At 38.0% G+C, this 12795-nt stretch overlaps 1 protein-coding gene across 1 annotated transcript in view; it reads left to right on the forward strand.

Annotated features, from left to right (window-relative positions):
- The window catches only part of WDR44 (WD repeat domain 44), an 82771-nt gene that overhangs the window by 24904 nt on the left and 45072 nt on the right, over window positions 1-12795 (forward strand). Inside the window, exons 2-3 of the mRNA XM_002916079.4 lie at window positions 2500-2533; window positions 8884-8958. Coding sequence (XP_002916125.1) covers window positions 2500-2533; window positions 8884-8958 — 109 coding nt within the window. The remainder of the gene's footprint in view (window positions 1-2499; window positions 2534-8883; window positions 8959-12795) is intronic.

Raw genomic sequence — 12795 nt, forward strand, 5'->3', positions numbered from 1 at the left:
TTTTAGCACCAGACTGCTTAAGGTCTATTTCTGGCCGTACTGTTTATTAGCAGTGCAATTTAAATGACCTAATCTGACCCAAGCCTCAGTTGTTTTGTTGGGTGAAATAGGGAAAGTAATAAAACTACCCCATTGGAAAGTTGTGAGGACAAAAGAAGCTAAAACAAGTCAAGTCTTAGCAAGGTTTTTTGGGCACATGCTTAATAAGTGATGGCCATTGTTTTGTTATTATTACAATGCCCCATTAGGAGCACTTCCTGTGGGAATACTAAATAATGATTTACTGTTTCTTAGGGTGAAACAAATTGTTCTTTTCTAATCTTGGCACATGATACAAATCATTTTAGCCAACTTCGCAAATTACAAATGTGCTTTCACTTTTTACTAGATGCCAATGTTCTATAAATGGTTCAAAAAAAATGTATCACAAAAGAATTCTGGTCTTACAGGCTACCCTGGTAAAGACAATCTTAGGCTTGATTAGCCTAGAAGAAGGTATAGTAGTCTGAAACGTTTTGCTGCCTACCAAGAGAGAACAACTTGGTAACATTTAAAATATGTGTCAAACAAGAGTGTCTTTGTTATTAGTTTTTTGTTTAATGGCATCACAAAATGTAAGCTAGATTCCATTTTAATCACCAGCTCAATATAATCTGACTTTTTTTCATATTCCCTGTTGTTAAGTGGGCTGGAGTTTGACAGCCTGTAGGGTATCTTTTCTGTGTTCAAAAATTGGTCTCAGGCTCCCCACTGCTGACAAACTGCCAAAGTATGTTGGAGAAACTTGCTGAAGCTCATCATTTGTGAGTTTCAATGAAGCAATTTAAAGCTGCTGAAGAAACTCCCACTGACTGCGTGCGCCATGGCTCTCACTTAATCCTTACAGAAATTCTGTGAAGTAGAGTGCTTTTACCCTTTTATAGAGGAGACTGAAGCTTGGAGAAATTAAATGATTTGATCAAGATCACATGTAGAGTAAATGGTAGAAAAGACTATTTAAGCAGGGTCCATATGCTTGAAAGCTCCTGTTCTTTTCACTATGTCCCCTTGTCTCTAAAAAGGAAGTAATAAATTACTCTTTATAGTTTGTACATGACAATATGTAAAGTCCTGTTAGAACCAATCTGGAATATTTCCATATGTGTCAACAATTGGCCCATAATTTAGATCCTGTGAATCAATGGTCAGAAAGTACTCTTTATGAAAATCAGTTACATAACAGATAAGTGTGGCTCCCCATTCTGTGTGTGTGTGTGTGTGTGTGTGTGTGTGTGTTTCTTTGACAGCTAAAAAACCTGGTCAGATTTCTCAAAGTGAGGGTCATGGGGAGGGCAGATTTTCTTTTTCTTCCCTTATCTACCTCATATGGGGCTTAAGTTTTTTTAAATCTTATTTCATCTTGTTGCTACATCTGAGGCCAGTGATTTTTTTTTCCTAATTGGCATTCAGAATATGTGCCACATAGAAATTCAAGCTCCTTCAAGGTTTTTTGTTTTTATTTTTGTTCTTTTGATTGCTCTTACATTGTTTTAGACATCCTTTGTGTGGATTCTTTTTTCTTTTTTTTTTTTTAAGATTTATTTATTTGAGAGAGAGTGTGCTTCAGTGAGCAGGGGGAGGGGCAGAGGGAGAAGGAGAGAAGAAGACTCCCCGCTGAGGGTGGAGCCCAATGCGGGGCTTGAGCTCACCACCCTGAGATCAAAACAAGAGTCAAATCCAGAGTCCGAGGCTTAACCTACTGAGCCACCCAAGCCCCCCTCTTTTTTCTTTTTTTTAAAAATCAGAATAGCCTTGGTCCTAATCACCTCTAGATAAAAGAGGATTTTGTTACATAGCAGTATAGGTATGCCAGGGAAGCCAAATAATTGGGAATATATTTTTCATTTCTGGAAATTGTCCTTTGTTAACATGAAATTATATTGTCCAGGAACTACAATTAAATGATGGGCACTATTTTATATAGCTACTGTTTTGTTTTAAGATTTACTTATTTTTAGAGAGAGAGAGAGCACACATGACCTGTGGGGGAGGGGCAAAGGGAAAGGGGGAGAGAGAATCTTAAGCAGGCTCCATGCCTGATGTGGAGCCCTACTGGGGGCTTGATCTCACGAACCTGAGATCATGACCTGAGCTGAAATCAAGAGTCGGAAGCTTAACCAACTGAGCCACCCAGACACCCCTAGAAAATTTATTGTAAAGAAATTTATCATGGAAGAGCACAAAATTTTATTTACAAGGACGCTTATTATAGTATTTTACATCATAAGTACTTGGGAAGACAAAAGGTACATACTCAAATCTCTAGATTGTAGGATTATGGGTCACTAATATTTTCTGCTTTTTTATGTTTTCTACATTTTCTGTGTGCACAAAAGATTTTTTTCAATCACAAACTATATGAGTGCTTTTAAAATGTGGGCTTCTTTTTAATAAATGTGTAGAAGTATTTCCCTTCTTGCTTTCACTATTTAATACCTCCTTCCTTTTATTTCTGTACAGGTCTCCAGGAAAGGTTGGGATTTCAACATTAAAGGTAAGTTGTGTTTTCTGAGAAGTATATTTCTACAAGTTGTGTACACTTCTCATTCATTTTTCTATTTTATGTGAATCTTCATTTTCTTGTTTTTGCTGTTACTTATTTTTTGTTAAATAATATTGTCCCTGTATCTTACTAGGTGTGATTGGGTACTCTAGAAATAACAAATATTGTGCTGTAAAGAAGGGACTAAGTTTTTTAGATTTCCACTAATTTTGTTTTATAATTTTTAGAATAGAAGAATACTATAAAGTACATGTGTATGTTAATAGAAAAAGTACTACTTGCATGACAAAAATGTGGAATAACCAAAACACTTATATACTTCTTATGGGCACATGCCTTGTTATCATCACTATATGTAAAAATCAATCCCAGCCTTATCTCCAACCAAAGGAGTTTGGTATTGAGACGTTATGCCAGTGAGAGCCATTTTAAGTCCAAGAATATCACCAAACAGAACTATTTACATCAAATAGAGTATATACTGTATGTGTATGTTTGTGTATGTCTGTATATAATGTATGTATAATCTCAAATGTGCTGTGTTTTTTAGTACCATTGTCCCTACCTTCTATTTATATACATTGGATACTGATCTTTTTTGATAAATTCTGATATGTTCGTATGGCATATTCTACAGCAGTATATATGAATGAATTGGTTATATACAATGACATAGATGAATTTCAGCACCATAGTGTTGAGTGGGGGAAAAAAACAAGTCACAGTAAGATACATACAGTAAGATTCCATTTATATTAAGTTCAAAAACATGCAGAATGAAAGAATATATTGTTTAGAGATAGAAACACAGTAAAACTATAAAGAACAGCAAGGGAATGATAGACAAAAAATTCAAGGTATCTGTCATCTTTGAGGGAGAAAGAATGTAATGAAAATGGAGGATATGCAAGAGATCGAAAGCTAATGGTAATGTTCTTTTTCTTAAACTGAGTGCTTAAGAAAGGTTATATCATAATTCTTCATTCCTTATATTTTATAAAAGTTCTAGTATTCTATTTGATAAAAGCAATTTTTAAAAATAATGCATGGACTTGGTTAAAATTTGCTCAGTACAAAAAGTAGATGGTTGAAAACATAGCTTCCCTCCCATCCCTCATCCTCCACCTCCCAGTCCCCATATCCAGAGACAGTTGCTGTTTATGCCTGTAGGTTTTAAAAGCCACTTAGCTCTAAGATATTTATAGGTTATAAGAAATAGGTTTGCAAAATTTACTTTATCTCAGTAATTATAGATGGTGCTTAACTTGAATAAAATTAGAAAATTTAGTAAATAAACACAAAGTTGGATATTGTCCTTTTTTACTTTTTATTTTGAAATAATTACAGATTACAAGAAGCTGCAAACATAGTACAGAGAACTCCTGTGTGTCCGTCATCCATTTCACCCAGTGGTTATATCTTAATTATAGTACAATATCAAAACCAGAAATTTGACATTGCTACAAATATGAGTGTATGGTTTTGCTTCGGTTTATTACATATGTGTATTTGTGTAACTACCACCACAAGATGCAGATCTGTTTCATCACCACATCTCCCTTGTGCTACCCTTTTAGAAAGTCACACCCGCCTCCTCCCTCACATCATCCCTAACTCCAGGCAGCCACTAAGCTGTTTTCCATTTCTGTAATGTTGTCATTTGAGAATATCCTATAAATGCGGTCATATAGTGTGTGACCTTTTGAGACTGGCTCAAAGGATTGAGATCCAAGCTGTTGCGTGTATCAACGGTTTATTCCTTTTTATTGTTAAATAGTAGTCTGTGGTATGAATGTACTCAGACTGTTGAGTGCATTTCATGTATAACAGCATATCTGTTGATATTAAGTAATCCAAAGAAAAATTTGGTGTAGTCTGATTTTTTATGATTTTACAATCTCACAGAAGAGAGATGTATATGAGGTATTGGTGTTCGTAGAACAGGATAGACTTTAAGTGCTCCAAGGAAGTTTGGAGGAGGAAGAGGGAGCTAGAACAACAGGAGAGCATGGGTACCTGGAATAACAGAGAAAAGTTTCAGGGAAGAGGTAGAACTTGTTGGGGCGCCTGGGTGGCATAGCGGTTAAGCATCTGCCTTCGGCTCAGGGCGTGATCCTGGCGTTATGGGATCGAGCCCCACATCAGGCTCCTCTGATATGAGCCTGCTTCTTCCTCTCCCACCCCCCTGCTTGTGTTCCTCTCTCTCTGCCTGTCTCTATCTCTGTTGAATAAATAAATAAAATCTTTAAAAAAAAAAAAAGAGGTAGAACTTGTGCTGGGCTTTGAAAATTGGGAGAGCTGCGTAGGCAAATAAAGATCAGGAAAGCACTGTGTATTAGGCAATAGTATGAGTGCATTAATATGCAAAGGTATAGAATTTGCTGGGAACATTGAAAGACTGGTCTGACCTTTGTAAATGTTTCAGCAGTGAACTAATGGAATAGTAAAGTGGGGCCAGATTTCGAGGAACCTCGAATGTCAGCTTGGGGCACCTGGGTCCTTCAGTCGGTTAAGCTTCTGATGCTTGTTTTCTGTTCAAGTCATGATCTCAGGATGGTGGGATTGAGCCCCGTGGGCTCTGCATGGAGTCAGCTTGTCCCTCCACCCCCCCCCGCCACTTTCGTATAAATAAATAAAATCTTTAAAAAAAGAACTCTGGGCTTTAAAATTTTGAAGCAAGACATTTTAAAAGTCAATTTTTATATGTCTTTACATTTGTGCTTTTCAGAGGTTTTTTTGCTGGGGAATTAACAAAAGATAAGTGGTGGAAGGGTGGGAGATAGTTTGGAGGAAAGAGACTAAGTGCAGAGCTGTTAAGAGGCAGTTAGAATGTCAAGACTTGAGACTTGGACAAAGGGATTGTGTCGATAGGAATCAATGGATGGACATGACCGCTATTTAAGAGTTGTTTCTTGGTGGTTGTTTTTTTTCTCAGCAAAAGAGAGTAGATGTCTCATCTCTAAAACATTTTTTAAAATTTCACTGTTGGGGCGCCTGGCTGCTTCAGTTGGAAGAGCATGTGACTCTTGCTTGATCTAAGAGTCAAGAGCTTGAGCCCCACGTTGGGGGTAGAGATTACCAAAAAATAAAAACAATAAATAAACTTTAATTTTTTTAAGGATTTTATTTATTTATTTGATAGAGATAGAGACAGCCAGCGAGAGAGGGAACACAAGCAGGGGGAGTGGGAGAGGAAGAAGCAGGCTCATAGCAGAGGAGCCTGATGTGGGGCTTGATCCCGTAACGCCGGGATCACGCCCTGAGCCGAAGGCAGACGCTCAACCACTGTGCCACCCAGGCGCCCCAATAAATAAACTTTAAAAAGTAAATAAGTAAATACATAAAATTTCACTTTAGTCACTGTAAATAGCTTCCCCCTTCTCACTAGTAAAAACTAGAAGTGACCTGAATTTTTTAATAACTGACATTTTTAGCTTACTGTTCTTTAGTAGATAATAAGATTTCCTAGAGAGTAGATTACTTTTTTTTTTTTTTTAAGATTGTATTTGTTTCTTTGACAGAGAGAGCACAAGCAGGGGGAGCCGCCCAGGGAGAGGGAGAAGCAGGCTCCTGCTGAGCAGAGGAGCTGGATGCGGGACTCCTGGGATCATGACCTGAGCCAAAGGCAGACACTTAACTAATTGAGCCACCCAGGCACCCCAAGTATAGATTACTTTTGTACAGATTATTTGTGAAAATGATTAGTCTTTTGTCGGATGTGCTTATTGACGGATGGGGAGGGAAGAGGGTGAGGTTGAGAAGCACACTCCCTGCTGAGCAGGAAGCCACCCAGGCACCCCCTACCATACCTCTTAAGGAAGTATATTTCTGAGGTTGTGATAGGCATGTGTTAGAAATGGCCTTATGGTGGGAATCTGGGATTTGGTAGGCCCTGTGCTTTAGTTATGAGGCAGCCCATCTCTAGAAGGAGGTAGTGAATGAGGAGTGTCTGAAGTCTGAGTTGGTTGGTTGTCTGCAGGCACATTCTTGGTTTCTATTGCTTTACCTCCACAGACTGATCAAGGTGCTAGGGGAAGGACCTGGACCTTAGACATCACTGAGAGAGAATCATAAATGACTATATATGTACTAAATCAGGTTTTACTAAGAAACCTTCTGATTAACTTCTCTAGAGATTAGATCCTCTGGTAGGTGCCCTATCACTCCATTAAACTTGTGACTTAACCAGTTTACCTTATAGAGGTTGATACCTTTCAAAGGTTCAAAGTCGAGGAGAGTTTTGTTAAAGCCAGATGAAATAGAACTCTAATCACTGCTTGGCAGTTTTGATCAGTGTGAGAATATTAATCTGTGATGGTTGTTAAGTACTTAATTCAAACAAATTAAATTGAGGTACAGGAATTATTAGTGTGTATTTTTGCTTAAGTTAATTTAGGGAACATACCCATGGAATTAATGTTGTATAGTGCTTCTGATTTTCCTACTAATGAACAGTTATTGGAGGATAATTGGATAAATATAGTTAATTTGTAAGGTAGTTGAAGGTGTTTCTCTAATGTGCATTAACTGTCCTTAATGACCATCAGCCTTTCAAGTATTCTCTGTCCCTCATCTTGTCAAGATTATCTTACTAATTGGTTTTGATTAGAATTCTTTTTCTTTTAGTTTAAAACCAGGATTTTATTAAGATATATAAACTTAAGATATGTGTATTTACTGAAGAAAAGCCAGAGCCATGCATTATTCAACATTCATTTAGCAAATGATTACTTTTGCCTGGCACTCTTTTAGGTACTGGGTACATAGTGGTAGACAGAACAAAGCCCCTGCTCTGATGGAGCTTACATTCTAGTGGGGCAGGGAAGAGACAAAAAAATAAGCAAGTAAACAGGGTCATTTCACATGGAAATAAGTACAATGAAGAAACAGAAAATATAGATAATGTGATAGAAAGTGAAGCAGGTAAGGCTATTTTAAGGTGATCAGGGAAGGTTTTTCTAATGTGATAACACTTGAGCTATCACCCTAAGGATGGTAAAGAACCACCAGTTGGCCAAAGTGTGATTGTGGGGTTGTGGTGGACAAGGGAGGTGAGAAATCTAGAAGATGTCAAAGATATAGGCCCTCATGGGTTGTGGTTGAGTTCGGATTTTACCTGACACTTAAAATTCCGTGAAACAACTTTCCAGCTTGAAGATATCAGAAGTCCTATGGAAATTTCTCTAGCACGTTAAATCTTCAGCATTATACTGATCTGGAGTAGCTTTTTTTTTTTTTTTTAAAGATTTTATTTATTTATTTGACAGAGAGAGAGACAGCCATCAAGAGAAGGAACACAAGCAGGGGGAGTGGGAGAGAAAGAAGTAGGCTCCCAGTGGAGCAGGGAGCCCAATGTGGGGCTCGATCCCAGGACCCTGGGATCACGCCCTGAGCCGAAGGCAGACGCTTAACGACTGAGCCACCCAGGCGCCCCTGATCTGTGGTAGTTTTATCACAGCACCTGTCATGATCATTTCCTAATTACTTGTATAAGTGCTCCCTTGATACTTACATACATCATTATGCACCTTAGGTTGCTTATATGCCACAAATGGTTATCGTTACCTTCTCTAACTCTGATGTGTACCAAAAATTATGAAAAGTTTTTTTCTCAGTATCATTAGTAGGATTCAAATTGCTATACTTTTGTAAACATAATGACAGTTTAGGATGGAGACGAATACTATGTTTACATTTATAAAGGTGTAATTGTCTTATTTTACCGGAATTTTTTTTTCCAGCAGAAAAGCAGTACCTATCTCTACCTTCTCTAACCTCCCAGATATATATATATATGTACGTATGTGTATATGAATGTATACGTAGATATATATGTATTTTTGGTGGGTTTGATTTCATCTCTTACTGTTTGGTGGACTTTATTTAACTTCTGGTTTTCTTGACTCCTTTCATCTAAAGTATATAGCATTTTTAGGAAAACTATTCTGAATGTGGTTTTCTGCTTTATGTACTTTTATATTTATGGAGCAATACTCTGGGAAAAATAGCAATTCTGATTCAACCCTTTGCTTTAAATCTTCATCTTTTTAAGTTACAGAGGTACTTGGTAGTTTTTATCTTCCCATATGGTTTTTAATGTTAAAAAGATGGGCATATTAATAGGAAAATAACCTGTTGCTGTAGAAATATAGAAAATGCTGACTGGTAACCTTATACAAATCACATTGTCCCAGTTGGCATAAAATATCTGGGCATCTTTCCGTATACAAACATCTAAGCCCTTTATGGGCCTTCGCTTTATTAATGCTATATTTTCTAATTTGTACCCATCTTAAAGAGAAGATGTCATCATTTGGTCTCTTTTTTTCTTTTTAATGTAGGAAACCGAGAACACTGCACACGAAGTTGGAAATGAGTCTCCTATACAAGAATTGAAACAAGATGTGTCTAAAAAGGTTGGTAAGATATGATGTCAGTGTTAGTTTAACAGAGGTCATATATATATACACACACACACACACACACACACATATATATATAGTGTATTTAAAGTGGAAAATTTTCTGTATTCTTTTAGTATAGTGCTGTGTACTTGGTGAATGTTCAGTAAATGTTCCTTGAATCTTGAGTTTGAGATCGAAGACACATCAGGCTTTTTAGAGGTCATTTCATAAACAAACTAATCGATAATTATTCCTTGAAACAATATTTTGAAAAATGTTTTGTAATGTATTTTTATTTTTTATGCTTATATCTTGAAGTGACTACCAAGAGTTAAAAGTATTGAAAAGCTCAGTGCAGCAAATTCTGATGTCTTTAGGAGTTAGAGGTTACAAGAAGTCATTACTCTGATAGTGCCTTTGATACCTTTTAAAGAATTGATGCTATAAAGCTTCAGAGTTTGGTTTACTAGAAGAGACTGAGCACAAGATAAAAATTTTGACAGTGGGTAGTTCACAGTATCAGGATAAAATCCAAGGAGAAAAGATGCTGTATGCTCATTTAGTTATACTACTTGTGAGTATTTTCTGTGCCCCGGCCCTATTCTAGCCAGTGGGTTTCCAGGGACCAGCAACATGACACATTCTCTCTCCCAGAGTTTCTCAATAGTGACTCTTCGGGCTGAACAATTTTTTGTCGTGGAGGGAAGGAGAGACTCTTCTGTGCATTGTAGGATATTCAACAGTGTCCCTGGCTTCTACCCACTAGACATCAGTGGATTCCTCCTTACCCGCACCCTATCATGACAACTAAAAATGTCTTACAGACATCACCAAATGTCTGGGGTGGAGTGCTGGGCAAAATCGCCCTTGATGAAGATCCATTGTTCTACCCTTGTGGAATTTATAAATTTAATGGACTCCATATTTTAAGTATTATTTTATTTTACTTTATTTTATTTACTAGAGAGGGAGGAGGGGGGGAGGAGCAGAGAGAGAGAGAGAGAGAATCTTAAGTGGACTCCATGCCCAGTGCAGAGCCCAATTCCACATCCCTGAGATGATCTGGGCCAAAATCAAGAATCCAATGCCGAGGAATGCCTGGTTGGCTCAGTTGGTGAAGCATCTGCCTTCGGCTCAGGTCATGATCCCAGAGTCCTGGGATCAAGTCCCACATTGGGCACCTTGCTCGGTGGGGAGCCTGCTCTTCCCTCTGCCTGTTCTGCCTGCCACTCTCCCTGCTGTGCTCTCTCTCTCTCCCTCTGTGACAGATAAATAAAATCTAAAAAAAAAAAGTCTGATGCTGAACCAACTGAGCCACCCAGGAGCGCCAATGGACTCTATATTTTAATATTGATCAACTTTTTTCCCTTAAAAGGAATTTTGGGAGAGAAATGGTATCGTATATTGGCATAAATAATGAAAGTAATACCATTTTTTTCTTTTTAAATCAAAAGTTGCCCACAATTCTACACTGTAACAAACAGCTGTCTTAATTTTTCAGCATTCATTTTTGGTTCTTACCCATTAGCATGCATTTTTGGGTTTTTTTGGTTTTCTTTGCCTAATAATAGTGTAGATAGAATTCTATATTTTACTTTTTACTCTTACCATTATTAGTTTTCATCATATTTCTACACAGTTTCATTACTCAGTTTTCATTTGATGTGTCAGTTTCTATCAAACAAATATATTACAATGCATCTGGCCATTTTTATTGTTGAAACTTGAAATGTTTCTATTTTTTCCACTAGAGTTTTTCTTTTCCTTTTTAAGAATTTTTTCTTAGGGTAAGTAATAGTGGCCAAAAAAGGTGATTTTTAAGGAGACTTTAGAAACTGAAGAAACAGTAAACATTATGGAGCAGTTGAGTGAAGCTTAAGACTAGGTCTTACTTTTTAAGTTCTTGTCTTTTCAGTTGATTTAAGTATCACATATGAATGATAAAGGCTGTGGGGATAGACACTGCTCCAGGCAGGACACAATCCCTGTCCCAGGAGCTTATGTTTTAGTAGAGGAAATTAGTTAAACACAAAACTGAATGTAAAGTGTTCATATAAACTTACAAACTTTTATAAGAACAGAAAGGGAGACTTGACTTCCTGCTTGAGGATAGGAATGGGGAAGACCTCATGGAGGAAGTAACATCTGAGCTGGTTCTCTATGAATGGGTAAGATTTGGACAGGCAAAGATGAGAGTTGAAAGGCATAACCAAAGGCATGGAGAAGAGAAATGTGCGGAATGGTTGCAAATGAGACTAGAGCCCAAAGTTAGGGCCAAACTATGGGAATGTGTCTTATGTCATACTAAAACATCTGGTTTCTATTTTAGAATCACTGGAAAATCAGTGAGGTTTTTGAAGCAGGGAGGTGATGTGAAGCTAACAGTTGCTTTAGCATATTCATCTCTATGTTGATCTTGATTCTCACTGTTCTCTTGGTCTTACCCTCTTTGCTACCTCCTGAAACCCAGAAGGGAAAACAGGGTTAGGTACTATGAGTAGGTGCTGTTAGGGTGTATCAAGAGGGAGAAAATATGGGCCTTGTGTTCCAAAAGCTAATTATCTGCTATGGAGAAAGTATTTATATAGAGCTAGCCCATATATTACTTTGTGTTTATAGTTCATACTATAGTGAATGGTTAAGACTGATAGGAGTACAGTGAAGGGATAAGGGATTGGGGAAGATTTGTGATTTTTAACCTCATTTTAACCCCTCTTCTCACATTACCCTTTCCATCATGGATAGTGATTCTTTTTTTTTTTTTTTAAAGATTTTATTTGACAGAGACACAGCGAGAGAGGGAAGACAAGCAAGGGGAGTGGGAGAGGGAAAAGCAGGCTTTCCGCTGAGCAGAGAGCCCGATGCAGAGCTCAATCCCAGGACTCTGGGATCCTGACCTGAGCCGAAGGCAGACGCTTAACGATTAAACCACCCAGGCGCCCCTATAGTGATTATTTCAGACCTTTACAGTCACCTCATGCTCACTGTGCCCACATATATCCTGCTTGCTTTCAGCAGATAACCTTGTTTATGACTGCACATAGGCATTAGAGACTAAGAAGCCTGCGTTTACACCTTTTCATCTGCTTTCGCTTCCCTTACCTGCAAATTTGTTTTCATCTTTTGCCTCTTTTTCAAGTCTGAGAACTTAGTATTATTTTTTTTGCCTGTCCAAAATAGCATGGTATAATATAAAAAACACTGGATTTTTGAGAAAAAACTGGATTTCAGTTTTGACTTTGTAGTTTAATAGCTGTGGGACCTTGGACAAATTCTTTTTTTTTTTTTCTTGGACAAACTTCTTAATGCTGTTACCTCAGATTCCTGTTTCTGTAGAAGAGAAATAATCTAGCTACCTCAAGGCCTGTGTGATGATTAAATAGAAAATATGTGTATTGGCCTAATACACAATAGACCCTCTTTCTTTTCTTCTCCAGAACTTCGTTATCTTACTTTCCATTGACTCCTTCCCCTCAGCTTGTAAAAATGCTGTGTCACTTTCTTCCAGCCTCTTCCATTTATAGCCAAGCTTTTTGAAAACATAGATTGTGCTGGCTATCTCTATGTTGTCACCTCTTACTCATTCTTAAACCCACTGGCTTCTGTTATCACTAAGTCACTCAGTGCTCAGTAACCACCTAATTGACAAAGTAGGTGGACTGTAGTTAATATTCCTCTGGTAAAAAGTGTGATTAAGACTGAGATAAGGGGCACCTGGGTGGCTCAGTTGGTTAAGCGGCTGCTTTCCACTCAGGTGGTTGTGGGATCCAGCCCCCTGTCAGGCTCCCTGCTTAGCAGGGAGCCTGCTCCTCCCTCTCCGTCTGCCTGCCGCTCCCCCCCCCCCCCCCC

This window comes from Ailuropoda melanoleuca, chromosome X (genome assembly GCF_002007445.2).
Source record: "Ailuropoda melanoleuca isolate Jingjing chromosome X, ASM200744v2, whole genome shotgun sequence".
Taxonomy (NCBI): Eukaryota; Metazoa; Chordata; class Mammalia; order Carnivora; family Ursidae; genus Ailuropoda; species Ailuropoda melanoleuca.